Raw genomic sequence first — 17,188 nt, 5'->3', positions numbered from 1 at the left:
TAAGTACAAATATATAGGTGGTATTAAGACCACCAAGATAAAGTTTTCCCAGTTGTATTTAACCATGATGCCTGTTTTATTGTGTTTGTCCAGGAAAATGTTAAAGCTTATTTCGTTTAACTTGACAGCATCTTAGAAGTTTTTAAAATGCATCATGTTTCTGATTGTTAAATGTGCCTGAATTGTTAAATGTGCCTGAAAATGAGCATTGGACTCACCAATTTGATTGTTAAATGTGCCTGAAAATGAGCATTGGACTCACCATCAGGGTCAGGCTTGTTTTTTTTTAAATACAGATGCTTTAAAAAGCAATTTTTTCTAAGGTTTGTGGACGTGCTTTTTCCAGCTCTGAATAGTTTACTTTTTTACATCTTCAGATTTCTATAGTAGCTCTATAACAACTAAGGATATTTACCATCAAGAAAGCTTTTTACTGTCTTAATTCTAATTCATAAATGAGTCTGGACATTTATTCTGTTTCTTTGCCTCTTTGTTAGGTGGCTTGCAAAGTCAGTCTGGAACTGTTGTTCCAACAGAAATCAAGACTGAAAACAAAGAGAAAGATGAAAACCTTCATGAACCTCCTTCATCAGATGACATGAAATCAGATGATGAATCCTCCCAAAAAGATATCAAAGTTTCATCTAGAGGCAGAACAAGGTATTTGTTAGCATCCAGGTGTTAAATTTCACTCATTTGCCATGGGTGAAGATACTTGGAAAATTGAAGTGTATCATGCATTTAAGTGTCAGCTGTGTTCTAGATACTGTGTTGGGACTTTTATGTGTTGTCTCATTTAATCCTCATAGCATCCATAAAAGGGAGGTGTATGAAGCTGACTCTAAGTTTATGTTTTCCATGTTTCCCACAATATTTTAGGGTCTACATATAAAAAAGAATTACTTCTCTCCCATCAATGCTTATAGTCTGTAAGACAGCTAGAGAACAAAATAGCTAAAACAAGTTAAATTGTACAAGTGTAGGTATTTAGATATAACCCATCAGTAAATATTCAAATACATTATTTTAAGGCTAAGTATATGGTAAGACTCTTGTATGATTTAAACCAGGGGCTGGCAAGCTATGGCCCATGGGCCATATCTAGTTCATTGCCTGTTTTTATAAATAAAGTTTTTTTGGAACACCACTACACCCCATTCATCTACATATTGTCTGTGGCTGCTCTCACAGTGCAGTGGCAGATTTGTGTAGTTGCAACATGGGTTGGATGACCCACAAAGCCGAAAATATTTACTTTCTGGCTCTTTATAGAAGATATTTGCAACTTACGTTTTAAACAATACTTTGAAAAGAGTATGGAAAAGGAAGTACTCCACATGCGTTGTTGTTGTCGGGGAAGGTTTTCTAGAAACTGGACTTGACTTTGCTTTGAAATATGGATATTGACACATAATACATTAGTTTCAAATTATTTCCAGATTCTTCCATCAGATTTTTCTTCTAGTTCTACATTAAAAGTAGGTAATTTGATATATTCGTGGTACATCCTATTTCTTGGTATATATCCATTTATCAGTAGTATATATATATCACGTATAGATATTTATATTTAAAACATTGTTCTTTGTATTAAATTATGGTACAAAGGAAATTACAAACTAAAAGAACCAGGATAGTCCTTTCTGTCAGTCTCATACTTAAAAGTTGTCCTTTTGCATTTGACATTCTCACTATTTTCAGTAGTTGACATTTCTCTTGAGGAAAATTAAATCTTAAGGTCCTAATACTATCATTTTAATATGCATTGTACTCAGTTGTGCAAGGGCATGAAGAAATAAAAATTGAGTCAGGGAATCCAGAGTCCACTCCTTTGAGGAATCTTAATTCTTTCATAGTTTCATTATTCAAGTAGAACTTTAAGGGAAATAATTTGCATCTCTCCTCATCATTCATCCTTTCATTATATAGGTCAGCAAACTTCGTGTGTAAAGGGCCAGATAGTAAATATTTTAGTCTTTGTGGGTCATACAGTCTCTGTTGCAACTGTTGAACATTGCCACTGCATCATGAAAGCAGCCAAAGACAGTACATAAACAGGTGGGTGTGGCTCTTCCAATAAAATTTTATTTACAAAAACAGGTAGCTGGCTTATGGGCCAGTTTGCTGAGCACTGTTATAGGTCATCAGAAATTGAGAAGGCAGTATAATGGGTTAATAATAACAATACTTAGTAGTTAATAATAGTAAATTTAAAACACAGCCTTTGGACAAAATAAGGCTAACCTTGGTTTGAATCATGGCTTCATCACATTTTGCCAAGTAACCTTGGCAAGTTATTAAACTCTCTGAGGTTTGGTTCTGTCTTAACAGGAGACTTTCTGTTTAGGATTCTTGTGGGAATAAACTGAAAATTATGCATATAAAGCCCTTTTCACACTGTCTCACATGCAGTAAACATCAGTAAAGGTACTGTGGTAACTTATGATGATAATAATTTCAGATATGTGCTCTTGATTTCTTCCATGAAGCACTAACCTGGATTCTTGTCATTACCCTGCCACTCATTAGCCTTGTAATCCTAGGGAGGTTACTGATCTTACAGTGGTTCTCAACCCTGCTGCACAGACTCCTGAAACATTTTAGAAATACAGGTGCCTGGCCCCTGAACCCGAGCTCCCTGTATCAGCATCTCTGGCAGTGGGACCTTTGAAAGCTATATTTTATAAGTGCTCTTGAAGATTCTAGTGAGTGGCCACCTTTGGAAACCTTTGGGCTAGATGATCTGTAAAGGTTTCTTTGAAGTCAAAGAGCTAGTGATTCTCTATTATCAAAAGAATACTTTTATGAAATTCTTGACAATTGGCTAGTAAAAATCTGTTGTCCACTTGTGTTTTTTTTAAGATTTATTATTTATTTATTTTATTTATTTTGGGGTGCATCCTGTCTTAGTTGCGGCATGCGGGATCTTTTGTTGCAGCACACGGGCATCTCTCTACTCGTGGTGTGCGGGTTTTCTCTCTCTAGTTGTGGTCAGAGCAGGCTTCAGAGCGTGTGGGCTCTGTAGTTGTGGCGTGTGGGCTTAGTTGCCCTGTGGCATGTGGGAGTCTTAGTTCCCTCACCAGGGATCGAACCCACATCCCTTGCATTGAAAGGCGGATTCTTTACCACTGGACAGGGAAGTCCCTCTACTTGTTTTTTTTTTTTTTTCTTTGTTTGTTTGTTTTGCGGTACGCGGGCCTCTCACTGTTGTGGGCTCTCCCGGTGCGGAGCACAGCCTCCGGAAGCGCAGGCTCAGCGGCCATGGCTCACGGGCCTAGCCACTCCGCAACATGTGGGATCTTCCCGGACCGGGGCACGAACCCGTGTCCCCTGCATCGGCAGGCGGACTCTCAACCACTGCGCCACCAGGGAAGCCCGCTCTACTTGTTCTTTATTAGAGTACTCAAGGTATTAGAGGTGAAGCACCAATTCTTTGTGCACATTTTTTTCCAGGTTCTAAGAGGCCCTGCTCAGTAATTTATTTCTGAAATATAAATAGAATTTTCTAGAAGTTATTCCAAAGCATTTTTCTCAGATATTCTTTTCTGATTAATTAGTCTGTTTTCATTACAGAAATTTGAAAATTACAGAAAAGCACACACAAAAATCACAAGAAACTCTGCTACCCAGAATTAACTACAGTTTACTTTTCAAGGAATATCTTTTTCCATAAATACAGTTTAAATTGGAGATAAACTGGATAAAAGTTTTATAATTTCAACTTTTTTAGTTTAACAGTGTGTTTTAAACCTTTTCATCTATCTGTGTTTTCTCCAACATGTTTTTTTCTTGTTGTTTCTGTTTTTAGGCAGCTTTATTGAGGTTTAATTCAAATATAATAAAATACACCAATTTTAAGTGTACAGTTTTGGTCCTTTGACATATGTATACAGTTATATACATTAATAATGTAGAATATTTCTGCCACCCTAAAAAGTTTCCTCATGCCAATTTATAACCAGTCCTCTTCTCCCATCTTCTGGCAAACGTTGATCTGCTTTCTGTTACCATACTTTTGTCTTTTCTAGAAGTTCCTGTAAATGGGATCATACAATATGTAGTCTTTTGTGTTTGGCATCTTTTACCTAGCATAATCTACAGCTTGATATTTAGAGGGTACATAGTAGACCATTATCTGGATGTACTGTGATTTATTTAACCCATCTCCTAATATTGGACTCCCATTTGTTCTGAAGTAAATAATTCTGTGATCAACTTCTTTACCTAAATTTCTATGAACATCTCTAATTATATCCTTTGGATGAATTTCTAAAGTTGGAATTGCTGATCAAGAGATGATGAACATTTTAAGGCTTTGGATTCATTTTGCCAATTTGTCCTTCAAAAAAGTTGTTCCAGTTCACCCGTGTTTTAAAATCACCACTGATGATGATATTTCTTCCAGAACAAAAAGTATAGTCATTTTCTGAGATACTTCTCTCATTCCACATCTTAAGCTTTTCTTCCTCCTCCTCACCAGGGGACTGCCAGAATATATTTAAGAACATAAGCAAACTGTAATACATTAATAGTACAGTGTTTCTCAAACCTTAATGTACATATGAATCTTGTTAAAATGCAGCTTCTGATTAAGTATGTTTGTAGCAGAACCTGAGATTCTGTTTCTAACGGTAATGTAACACTGTTTTTACAGTAATGTAAAAAGTAAAGTTTTTAAGCAGTAATGCTGATGCTGCTGATCACATCTAGAAGAGCAGTGTGCTACAATATGTGGTCATTCAAATTATGTTTATGAAGAGTTTCACTAGTAGTGTGGAGAAGTCTTTATGCTGTAATGTGCAATGAAAATGCATTTAGAAATGTACATGGGGGACTTCCCTGGTGGCGCAGTGGTTAAGAATCTGCCTGCCAATGCAGAGGACATGGGTTCAAGCCCTGGTCCGGGAAGATCCCACATGCAGCAGAGCAGCTAAGCCCGTGTGCCACAACTACTGAGCCTGCACTCTAGAGCCCACGAGCCACAACTACTGAGCCCGTGTGCCACAACTACTGAAGCCCACACACCTAGAGCCCATGCTCCACAACAAGAGAAGCCACGACAATGAGAAGCCTGCACACCGCAACGAAGAGTAGCCCCCACTTGCCGCAACTAGAGAAAGCCCGCGCGCAGCAATGAAGACCCAACACAGCCAAAAATAAATAAATAAATTTATTTTTTTTAAATGTATGTGGTATAATTTCAACTATATATATTTGCATTGAGGAAGGACTGGAAAGAAATATACAATAATGTTAAGTGTAGCTATTACTACCATTTGGTAAAATTTATAGGTCATTTTTATTTTTATAATTTTTAATTTTGTACAATAAGCATATCTTACTTTACAGCGAACCTAATAGACATTGTTGTTACTTTGCCTTCCAGCAGTACTAATGAAGATGAGGATTTGAACCCAGAACAGAAGATAGAAAGGGAGAAGGAAAGGCGGATGGCCAACAATGCCAGAGAACGCTTGCGTGTGCGCGATATTAATGAGGCATTCAAAGAGCTTGGTCGAATGTGTCAGCTTCATTTAAAGAGTGAAAAACCCCAGACAAAACTCCTCATTCTTCATCAGGCCGTGGCAGTCATCCTTAGTCTAGAACAGCAAGTCAGAGGTAAGTAGGTTCAGCAGAGATATGTAACTGTTCTGCTTCCAGTGAGTAGACATTTCTGTGTCCACTTGCTTTTCTGCTTGGTCAGGTTGTTTGTAGGTGCTCCTAGTACTTCTGCTACCACATCATCCGTATCAGGTTTTTCTCTATTATTCTCTCGCCTCTGTCTCATTATATAGGTCAATATCTGTAGGCTCAGTGCTTCCCAGAAACCAGTAGAGAGTAACCCTATGAAACAATGCAGTGAACAGGCAGCCTCCTGCTCAGCATTAGTGCTTTGTGCCTCTCGTTGACTCTGGTCTCCCACGCTCTTGTATTTACCTGCCTACACCTGTCCTCCAACCTGCTCCTTCCTGTCTTCCCTACTTCTCCGTAGTCAGTTTCTTGCCTGCTTTACCCGGGGCATCTGTGAGGCCCTGATGGTTAACAGAATGCCTGGTCATGGCCCCTCCTGGCTTTGCCCCCTATGAATGTTGTTTATACCCATGTCAATAAGGTGTCAGAGTTTCTTTGTTGATTCCTGATAAGGAATGCCATGAGGTTCTTGGGTTAATATGCACTGGCATGCCTGTGTGTCCCTAAGGACAAAAGTGTGGTTCATACAGACTTATCCACTGCTGACTGAGACAGCTCTCCCAACTGTTTTATTTTGATGGAATCTTTTTTTTTTTTTTTTTTTTTTTGGCCACACAGTGCAGGTTGTGAGATCTCAGTTCCCCAGCCAGCGATTGAACCTGGGCCATGGCAGTGAAAGCCCGGAACCCTAACCATTAGGCCGCCAGGGAACTCCCTTGATGGAACCTTGAAGAAGCTTTGAAACTTCATTTTTTGAACAAAGTGTTTATTGTACACCTCCTCTGTCCCAGTCAGCTATGTTCTAGACCCTGGATTATCAATTAATACAGGCTTCTAGCCTTTGAGAGGTTCTATCATCAAGCTTGCTTTTTTGAATATACTTATATATCTTCTTATTCAAAGTTACGAATGCCTCATCCTAAGCCTTTTTGCAAAGAATTTATAGATGTGGCCTTTGATTCCAGACCCCATCTCTAACCTCCCTTCATTGAGAGCAACTTTGTCTTCCTTATTTATTGGGTATTTATATAATATTTTATTTAAAGAAAGTTGGAAAAGAAAAAAAGAGTATGAGTGGACAGATGCTTGACAACTGCGACAAGGACCCTTAGCACTGATCATAGAAGGAATACTGTTTCTAAGGAAACCAGAGTTAGAGAACTTGAACACATTTTCAGAAAAACATAACACTAGTAATTAATTCATCTATTCATTTCCCTCCAGTGTTTTTAATGAATAAAAATGATGAATAGATAAAACACTTACCACTAAAACCAGATACTGCTCCTGCTGTCTTAAAGCCCTTGAAGTACCTGTAAAGCGTAAATGTTAATGAAACCTGATCAAGAAGTTACAGACTTGGGACTTCCCTGGCAGTCTAGTGGTTAAGACTCGGCGCTTCCACTGCCGATGGCACAGGTTCGATCCCTGATCAGGGAACTAAGATCCTGCATGCCATGTGGCGTGGCCAAAAAAAAATTTTTAATAATAATAAAATATATTTTTTAAAAAAGTTATAGACTCCCTTGTGATATTCATAAAGACAGTCTGATAGTTGCCACTCATCTGTGGCAGGAGCATTTGTCCCTTGAGCTTTCACTATCTCCTGTCACTTTACGAAATGTTTTTGTTCAATTATGTCTGACATTCAGTGGCCAAGTATATTCATCCTGCTCCTCAGCAGCCCAATATATTTTCTACCCTGACGCTACCAAGCCTTTTGTTGTCAAGACTGTTGCCTCCATCAGCACTGTGAAAGTTTTACTGTCGGGACAACAGTGGTGCCAGAACTTACTCTTGTACAGCACCTTTCCTTCCCACAGTTCATTAGAGCTAGAATAAAGTCATTTGTGTTCTTAAAAATCTTTTTTTTAAAATCAGAGGTCCTACTCTCAGATCCAAGCCATCAAAAATGAGAAATACCTCTGTTTGAAAAAAAGTTATAAACTCCATCATGCCTGGGTGGATCTTATTCATTCACTTGTAAGATTTCATTTTGTCATGATTCCATGCAAGCACCTAGAATAGAAAAGCTGAGTCTGAAAGAGGATCTAACATCTAGGCTTATCCAGCTGCCTACTAACTTTCTGATCATTGTTATGGGTACTGACTTTTTCACACTATTCTGGAAAGCTCTATATAAGGAGCCATTGACTGATCAGAATGAACAAAACTTAAATACACTGAACTGTAACTTCATTAGGGACTGCTTTAATATTCATAAAAGCCTGCCTTCTTCGCACCCTCAAACTCTGGGCTTCAAAGCCCAGAGCCTTTATTTTACAGCTTAATGTAAAAGCCGTGGGGTCCATGTAAGACTCCTTGAAAGGCTGGCTATCTAACAGAGTTTCGAACCCTTCGTGTAGCCCATAATACCTGTGCCTTGTCTATAGCAGCACCTTCAGAGTTTGGTATAACCGCTCTCCTTCCCTGCACTTGATCTCCAGTAGTTTTGAGTTATTTTGGTAACCTCTCCACCTTTGAAAGCCTCTTCATCCCTGCAGGGGCCCTACGCAGCAGCCCCTGGGCCCAACAATTTCTATAAAGACATACATTTTGTTTACATGACCTACTTTGGACATCCTCTGGGCTCTCTGGCCACCCCCTTTGGTTTGGGGTAGTGTTCCAAGACCATGTCTAGCTGTCCACAACCTGTCATCCCTAGACAAGTGGATATACCAGGAGGGCAACCAGGCCTGGGTCTAGCAGTGAGTCCTTGAGAAAAGCAAGAAGTGGCTTCCCTTCCAAGCCTCAGATTTTGCCAGAGCATTTTTGTGCCTTGGTGCTCCACATATCAAATCCCATATGGCCTCTGTCATTGCCAATTTAAGCCTTTCTATTATCGTAACTGTAATTTTACCATTACAGTTTTACTAATCCTCAGCAGATTTCACATATTATCTTCAAGTTTGTCCTCTCAGCTTTACTAAAGATTAAGTTAGTGATCAAACACTTCCTCCTCAAACTCTTTTCACAGGTCAGTTCGATAAACTCATTTGTCTTCTGGTGATAATTTAGGGACAATAGAACTATTAGGATTTTAGTTTACTGGTCTCTTAGTTAGTTCAAAGATAAGCTAGGACAGCGGTTCTCAAATCGGGCTGGTCTCAGAATCACCTGAGGCTTTTCCTTTTCCCAAACAAATTTCCAGACCCTACCCTCAGTACATTTAATTCAGTTGCAATGAGATGGTCAAACATAGTCTTAGCATATTCATTGATAATACACCACTCCTTCCTAAATCTCCACTGAAATGAATAAAAATGGCATTAACCCACAAGGATAGAGGGGAGAGAAGATAATAACAAACAAGAGAGCAAAAGTAGATAGAGAAGTGGTAACTGACTTACTTAGACAGCAGAAATTAAATGGAACAGAGAGGAATACCAGCAAGAAGCAGAACATTTGCCTTACAGGGCCCCTATCCCCTGAAAGCCTCTGGACTTTGGAGGTACTAACTATTGGAAAAAGCAGAAGTCAGGCATCAGACCTGAAAACAGAAAGATTCATTGGAGGTTTGCTATGGAAAGTTGGATCCCTAAGTCTCCTCTGTACTTCATATTGCTTCTGCCCTCTTTTCCCTTCGACCATAGAAGCCAGGAGGATTATTTTTAGCAAAAAGTGAAATCTGAAAGGCTGCAAATCTGAAACACCAAGAGGAGCAGAGAATGAGTGAAGTATGAAGCTGAACAGTGAGACCTGCAGCCCTGTGTCCTGCTTTGTTTTCCTAATGCTGGCAACGAAGTATATTAATTCTATCCTCAAGGAAATGGGATAATTCTTTTCTAAAGAAATTAAAATACTCTAGAGAAAAGACCTCCAGATTTAGGAATTCCTGAGTAATAATTTCTCACTTTTGGATTACCATAGAGTAATAAAGCCCACCAGTTGATGTCTTACTTCTAATATTAAAGGACAGCCAAAGATTTAAGAAAAACCACCATGAAAAAGAGAAATTGAGATCAAACCAAACAAAAAAGAAAGAAGAAAACAGAGACATGCAAAAAGCATTGGGAAACTTTTTTTTTAAATAAAATTAATGCCTTCTAATAAGAGAAAATGTATGCATAAAAGAGAAAGAAGCCATGAAAAAGAAATTCAGATGATATGATAGAAAAAATATAGTAGAGGTTAGCTGATAAAACTGAGAAAAGTCTCCTAGAAAGAGATGAAAAATAGGAGAGAAGAACTAAAATTAGGGGGGATCAATCTAGAAGTCCAACATCTGACCAATAGGTTTAGTAGAGTAAGAGCAGAAGAGAGCAAAGGGGATTATCATGGCAATAATACAGGAAATTTACCAGTGCTAAAGAGTACATGTCTCAAGATTGGTAAACTCTAATCTTGTGTTAAGAATAATGATTTTAGGACTTCCCTGGTGGTGCAGTGGTTAAGAATCCGCCTGCCAATGCAGGGGACACAGGTTCGAGCCCTGGTCCAGGAAGATCCCACATGCCACGGAGCAACTAAGCCCGTGTGCCACAACTACTGAGCCTGCACTCTAGAGCCCACAAGCCACAACTACTGAGCCCACGTGCCACAACTACTGAAGCCCGCATGCCTAGAGCCTTGTGCTCCACAACAAGAGAAGCCACTGCAATGAGAAGCCAGCACACCGCAACAAAGAGTAGCCCCCGCTCAACGCAACTAGAGAAAGCCTGCGCACAGCAATGAAGACCCAATGCAGCCAAAAAATTAATTAATTAATTTTTTTAAAGAATAATGATTTTAATAATTACTTCAAGTTGAAGTGTATCATCATGAAATTTCAGAGCATCCAAGTTAAAAGGAATATCCTAAAGCTTTTAGAGACAAAATTTAAATAGCTCAGAGACAAAGGAACAACATTCAAAATGTCATCAGAGTTCTGAAGAAGTAGTGCTGGATTCCAGGAGACAGTGGAACAATACCTTCAAAATTCTGGGGAAAAATCACTTTCAACCTAGTATTCTATATCTAGCCAGACTATTAATTAAAATGTAAAGATAGGATAAAGATAGTTCAGATATGCAAAGACTTTAAAATTCTACCTCCCATGTACACTTTCTGAGGAAGCATCTGGAACATATGCTTAGGCCAAATGAGGACATAATCAACAAAGACAAAGGCATAGGATTTGGGAAAGAAAGGATCTAACGCATGGGAACAGCAAAAGAAAATCCCATAACGAGAACTACTAGGCCTAGAAAAGAACCAGTTTGCATTGAAAATAGAAGACTATTAGCTGTGGAAGAAAGGTTTACAGGGAAGGAAGGTGGAATTAATAGATAATATGATGATGTGTTTGAGATTTTAGGAAGAAATATTGAGAGGCATTTGTTAGATCTATTAGAGCATTTCGGGGGGCGGGGGAATTGTCATTACTAACAAATGAAAAGCAAAGCAACTATTAACTACAGGAAAAACAGTCCTATGAACAAGGAAACAATCAATACAAAGTTCTTGACTTGCAAGTATGTCCACATAGATATAATAACAAATATTTACCTAATCATAATATTGAAGAAGTGACTGTTGCATTAGCCAAATATTGTGCTATAAACATGTTAAGAAGATGATATTATAGAGAGGCAAGTCCTCAGCCACATACCAGAGGGTAATAGACCCTTAATAGAAATGTAAGAAAGACAGTTGCTTCTTATGCTCCGCACATAATGTCTGACTTCTTCTTACCTCTGTATCAGGCCTTCCTGGCTACTTAACATGTTTGCCATGGCCTGCTCACACAGACCAGGAAGTATGAAGCAACAGCACTAGCTTTTGCTTTTTTGGATCAAAGCTCACTTACTTCACATTTCGTAGAGCTTACTGTAGTATTCTCTTGGTTCTTCCAGCCCTGAGTGTTGTCTGACTCATTGCAGGAGTCTACAAAATCCTGCCTAACTTGAGTTTTTGGTTCTGGTCCTTTCCAGCTATTCTGATCGTGCCTCCTAGAGCCTTAGTAAGATAAGAGCAATGTTCCATTGTAAGAGAAATGTGAGAATGTTTCAATTAGAAAACGTTGAAATCTTTCTCCTCTTTGGATTTCACATGTTAATTTGTGCCCTCTTTTCAGTCTCTCTGGTCATTGTTTGAGACTATTGCCTACACAGTAAAGGAGATATGACACCTAATGAAAGTCAGACTTCTCTTATTTGTTAGAGGTACACAATTCCTTGTTAAGAAAGCAGCTCCTGGGACTTCCCTGGTGGTCCAGTGGTTAAGACTCCGCACTTCCAGCGCAGGGGGCGCAGGTTTGATCCCTGGTTGGACAACTAAGATCCCACATGCCACACGTGGTGTAGCCAAAAAAAAATAAAAAATAAAAGCAGCTCCTAATATTTTTACATAATGATGGACATGCCGATTTCTACTACTAGTTATCCTGATAAATTAAGTAAGAGTGTACCTTCCTTTCTTCATTGCCTCCTCAGAGTTGTATAGGCTTCATGTCTTTTCCTAAATGCAGGGACTTTGATGACAAATGTTGTCATCATGTATGAGTAAAAATAGAGTCAGTAAATTTACCATAATAAAGTCTTTTGTCTACTTTTTTTAAACTCAGAAGTGAACTATAAATGTGTTTTGAAATATGCACATTCAAATATGTTTTTACTTTCCCTGAAAAAGAAAATACATTAAAAAAAATGCTCTACTATGTTGCATTCAGCTTGGGCCATCATTTCAAGAAAATCTAACATGTAAAAAAAATTACAACTTATACAAAATATTGTTTTCATTACAGGCTAAGTTTAAGTGGTCTTTTTATATTATATTCATTAACACATTTTTAATCAGTTTATAAAAATAAGTGTAACAACTTTTAACTGATACTGTATGTTATAAACTGAAATAAAAAACTATACCAGGAGCTGTCATGGGTTAGATATCTTGTACTTAAAACTCATTTAAAGAAGTTATAACAGGAACTGTAGTTCCTAAGTAGATTTTCATTCAGTGGGTTTTAAGTTCAGTGGATTTTCTTTATCTTTATTTCATATGGTAATATCCCACACTTTAAGCTCCTTTGAAAATGCCCACATCAGAAGTTCCATTCAGTCTTCTCTGCTGTCTCATATACAAAGCAGTAAAGGTTTTTATAACCCTCTCAATCACACCCCCAACTGTAGAAAGAACATCTCAATCATCTCGTTCTGCATGTAAATCAAAGGAGAAAAGCAGGATATACTCAGGCTACCTCTCTTCCTGGAGGGGTTGGCACATTTCCTATAGAGGAATGGCTGAGGGTGTCTCTTAGTTTATCATTTTCTGAACTGGTAGAATTCTAGATAAAGCACAGATGTACCTCTCCAGCACATAGAGAATGTCAGCATTCATAACAGTTCAATGTGTCATATCTTCACAGGACACTGAGGAGATTCGGTAGACTAATAACAGCATTTGCCACAGTGTTTGGATGAAGCAGTAAAAGAACTGCTTTAAGATATTGATGTAGATCAAGTTAAACCCTGGAAAACTAAATCATAAGAAGAAAACACAAAATGGTCAGAAAGAAGTATAAGTTTTAAGGCTCAGTTAATGCTGAGGTTTTATGTAAGCATATCATTGTTGCCTCTGAGGTTATTCATTATGGGAATGGAATTACACAGAGATTGGTAATCCCCACAGAAAGAAAAAATAACAGCCATTTGTTCAGTTTAAGACTCAGGAGTCCATGATTCGTAACTTCTGTCTCTAATGATGAAATTATTTTTTCCCTATTTCAGAGAGGAACCTTAACCCCAAAGCAGCCTGCCTTAAGAGAAGGGAAGAAGAAAAAGTTTCTGCCGTATCGGCAGAGCCACCAACCACACTGCCAGGAACCCATCCTGGGCTTAGTGAAACTACCAACCCTATGGGTCATATGTAAACATCAGCCAGGTAAGTATAAGTATGAAAAGAAAGTACAGGGAAGTCCCCTCATTCATCTTAAACTGAGTTAGAACCTTTGAACAGAATTCTCTGGTAGCACAGGTCATGGTAAAGGTCACGTGTAATTTGGAATCCAACAGCTTACCTTTCTGTTATATAGTTAGAGAGCCTGTGTCATTTTATACCAAATTACTGTTCTCTTCAAAATGTGATACTGTCCTTTGATTCATAAAGAACTTTGGGCTCTCATGTTCTGGATCATCGTGTATACTCCCTCACATGAATATTATTCTGATCCAAGAAGAAAACAGTGCAATGACTCATCTATCAAAACATACTTTTGCTACCACTCATGGTCCTCATTCCTCTACTCAGAAGTACTTGATGGCATCATCAACCAGTATTCTGTTAACCATCTACCTCTTCTCTATCATGAAATCTTCATGCACAAAGCAGTTATTGCTTGCTTCCATTTGGATCATTAATGGAAGTCTGTAATACGCATGTTCCTTCCCCTGTAAGAATATTAGTTACACCTTGTGGAATCTATTAAAGAATGTAGAGGTATTGTATATGATAGAATCAGAACATCCTTCTCTTGGGAATTTTACTTGTTGAAAGGCTGTTCTTTTTATCTTCCTCTTCATGAACTAAACAGTTTGCTTCTTTGTGATTTTTTTTTTTAAAACAGTGACAACAGTAGTAGGAGGTTGTTGCCCAAGTAATTAGAAAACGTGAACCATCTTTTTCTTAACTATATACTTTCATATTATCTATGAGTTGTAAAGTTAATATTTGGGTGACAGAAATTAATACAGACCATAATTAAATATTTGAGTCAGTAACAAAATATAGCTCGCAGCATGGATTAGGAGTAGAACTGGTAACTTCATTTTTATAATCTGCCTTCAGCAGTGTATAGTTCTTTTCCTAGTTTCATCAGCAGAGTAAAAGCAGTAGTAAAAGTAAATGGATGGGAGGTTTGGAGCAGGAAAAAAATACTGAGTGCAATTTCATTTCGTCAGCTTTGTGGCTATCTCATTTTGAGCTGAAAGTTTGGAATTTGATAGAATATTTTGGAAACTACAAAGATTAGTCAATAACTCACCTTTTCCTGAAGAAATTGATTTCCTACCACCTCTTCATATATCCTTCTTAGGATCAAACTAGACCAAAACGGAAGATTTCATTTGGGGACAGAGGAGGAAGTATTGATGTAATTATTTAGGTGTCAGTTATAATTCTAACATTAGCACACTGGAAAAAACCCTGTCATCTCTCCCACCAAAAACAAACAAACAAAAAAAAAAAACAGCTATAACAGACTGTGCATGTCAAAGGGGCTTTAGGCAAGAGCTAGTTAAATTACAGATCCTCTAAAACCCATGCCATTGCTTCATGTTCTGTGGAAACTATAGAATATCATGAAAAAATATTTTTATTCAAAAATAAATTTTGAAGTCTTTACAATAAATACAGGCAAGTGTTTCTTGGTGCAAAAGTGACTTTAAAAGTTGGGAGATTATGTCGAGGTACCTTCCTGTGGTCAGGTATCGGGTAACCACCAGGCTGTGAGAAGAGCACTTCACATTCAGCTGTCACATTTACCTCGGAGCCTGGGTCTTCTTTTCTTGTCTCTCTAGTTTGTTGTACCCATTTCCTATTATTCTCTTCCCAGTCTCTCTCTAGCTCTTTCTCCGTCGACTTTCTCTCCCTACCTCACATCTCTCTTCTCCCCTACCGTTTACTTCCTGTTCTTTCATTGCTTCTGTATCTCCTACTCTTTCATAGCTCTATCCTTATCTCTATTATGAGGAAATTCCCCCACTTTAGGTTAAAATTAAACCTTGAACATTCTCACCTATCAAAAAGAATTCTTTTTTAAAAGGAGTGGGGAGAGGTTTCAAGGTTATATAAGAAATGTAGTAAATGCACTTTGTTCCATAAGATTCCAAAGGCTAGTGTTTATTATATTAAAATAAGTCTTAAAGATTGCTAATTTCATAAAGGTGGTTATCTGGTTTCATCTGATCCCTTCAATTCTTTATAGAACTGGATAGCAGCAGATTAAAAGCAGCAAGAGATTGGGCAGCAGGAAAACAACTGCTAGAATCAGAATAGCTGATAAATGACCACAGAATGACTGACTATAAAAGCACAATAATATAAGGCCACGAGGCTTTGAATGTCTCAGTTATCCATCCCTAAGAGCATCACTCTAATATAGAACCATACCGTGGCCGTTGTTTAATAAGGAGGTGAAAAGTATGATTCTTCTTAAAGCTATTTCCATCCAAAATGGCTGAAATGGGAAGTTTCAGAGCTATTACTATGTATATTATATTAAGAATATAAACATAAAATTTATACTAATAGAGTAAATTTTCTTAGTAAATTCATTGAACAAACACTTACTGAGGACCTACCATGGACCAATAACTGAAACCAATGTGAAAATGAATTCAAAATGGTCCCTGCCCTCAGAAACTTTCAGTTTAGAGGAGACAGATATAAACAGTTAACACAGTACAGTGGACTGGATGTAGCAATAAGTATATGCTTTAACGTCTCTCCACTGAGAACTGGATGAGTAGAACCTCAGAGCTCAGGTATTGCCAACCTGAATGTTGCCAAAATTAAGGTTTGCATAATTACCACAGCTGTTATATAATCCTCTATCTTGTGATTCTGTAATTACATGATCTCCTGTAAAAATCTTACCACATACATCAAGTAAAACCATTTCAGTTACACCTTAAAAGAAGAAACCTCATTTATAAGTCATGTAGCCGACTGCTAATTTAGTGTAAACCTGGGTATAAATGAGGAATACCAACTTGCTTTGTTTTGTTTTGTTTCTGGGGAGGTGTTTATTTTTAACCATGATGTCCTAATTGGTTCTATTCTCTCCCTTGGCTCTCCCTGCCACAGTTCCAGAGTTATCAGTAGGCTAGATAGAAGGTGACCTCTCCTCATAAGGACTTGGACAACTCAGATTATCTGAAGACACAAACCTGATAGGAGGGAGAAGAAAAAACAAAACACTTGAAGCAAGAAATGCAAATGTAATCCTACGATCAAAGCAGCTGGTCAACACTTCCATCAGAAGTGAAGATAGGAAGCTCATCAGACAGAACATCAGCCCATGAGATGTTCGCAACATATCAATTTGTTGCAAGCAGTGTGTCGCTTCTGCACAATCAGAGACTGTCTCGATCTCTCCACTCACCGTGGAAGTTGCCTTGTGCCTAAACTGAATTGACAAATGCATTGTAACTACAAATTTTATTTATTGTTATGGAACTGTAAGGTCTACATATAAAGGGAAAAAGTTAATGTGGAAAGCTGATCTCCACTCAGCTGATGCCAGCATTAGTTAAAGCTGTTTGCGTGCAGAGAACAAAGCAGTGACAACCATTGGCCCTTAGCATTCCCGGCATACCTATTAGTGTCTTAAAAAGGAAGGGAAAAGTCTTTTGTTGCCCTCTCCTATCCTTTTGCCATATGAATAGTGTTTTCCAAGAAATAGGAAAATATTACTTGGTATAGCATTTCTCTCATGCTCATTTTTTCATTCATTTTTATTTTTTCTTTTTGGGTGTTGTATTTGGTCTCTGAATCTGAATAGTTTATGGTCACAGTCCAG

General features: G+C 38.0%; 1 protein-coding gene across 4 annotated transcripts in view; it reads left to right on the top strand.

Moving 5' to 3' along the window:
- Positions 1 to 16,823, top strand: part of TCF12 (transcription factor 12) — a 380,372-nt gene extending 363,549 nt beyond the window's left edge. For 3 of the 4 annotated variants that reach the window (XM_060005911.1, XM_060005915.1, XM_060005913.1), the window contains 4 exons: positions 498 to 660; positions 5,387 to 5,619; positions 13,398 to 13,551; positions 16,474 to 16,823. In XM_060005911.1, coding sequence (XP_059861894.1) covers positions 498 to 660; positions 5,387 to 5,619; positions 13,398 to 13,540 — 539 coding nt within the window. In that variant the 3' untranslated portion in view covers positions 13,541 to 13,551; positions 16,474 to 16,823. The remainder of the gene's footprint in view (positions 1 to 497; positions 661 to 5,386; positions 5,620 to 13,397; positions 13,552 to 16,473) is intronic. The other variant, XM_060005912.1, reaches the window with a different exon arrangement.
- Positions 16,824 to 17,188: the final 365 nt, after the last annotated feature.

The sequence above is a fragment of the Delphinus delphis genome, chromosome 2 (assembly GCF_949987515.2).
Source record: "Delphinus delphis chromosome 2, mDelDel1.2, whole genome shotgun sequence".
Taxonomy (NCBI): Eukaryota; Metazoa; Chordata; class Mammalia; order Artiodactyla; family Delphinidae; genus Delphinus; species Delphinus delphis.
Note: the sequence above shows the minus strand (reverse complement) of the source record. Positions and strands in the feature narration are given on the sequence as shown.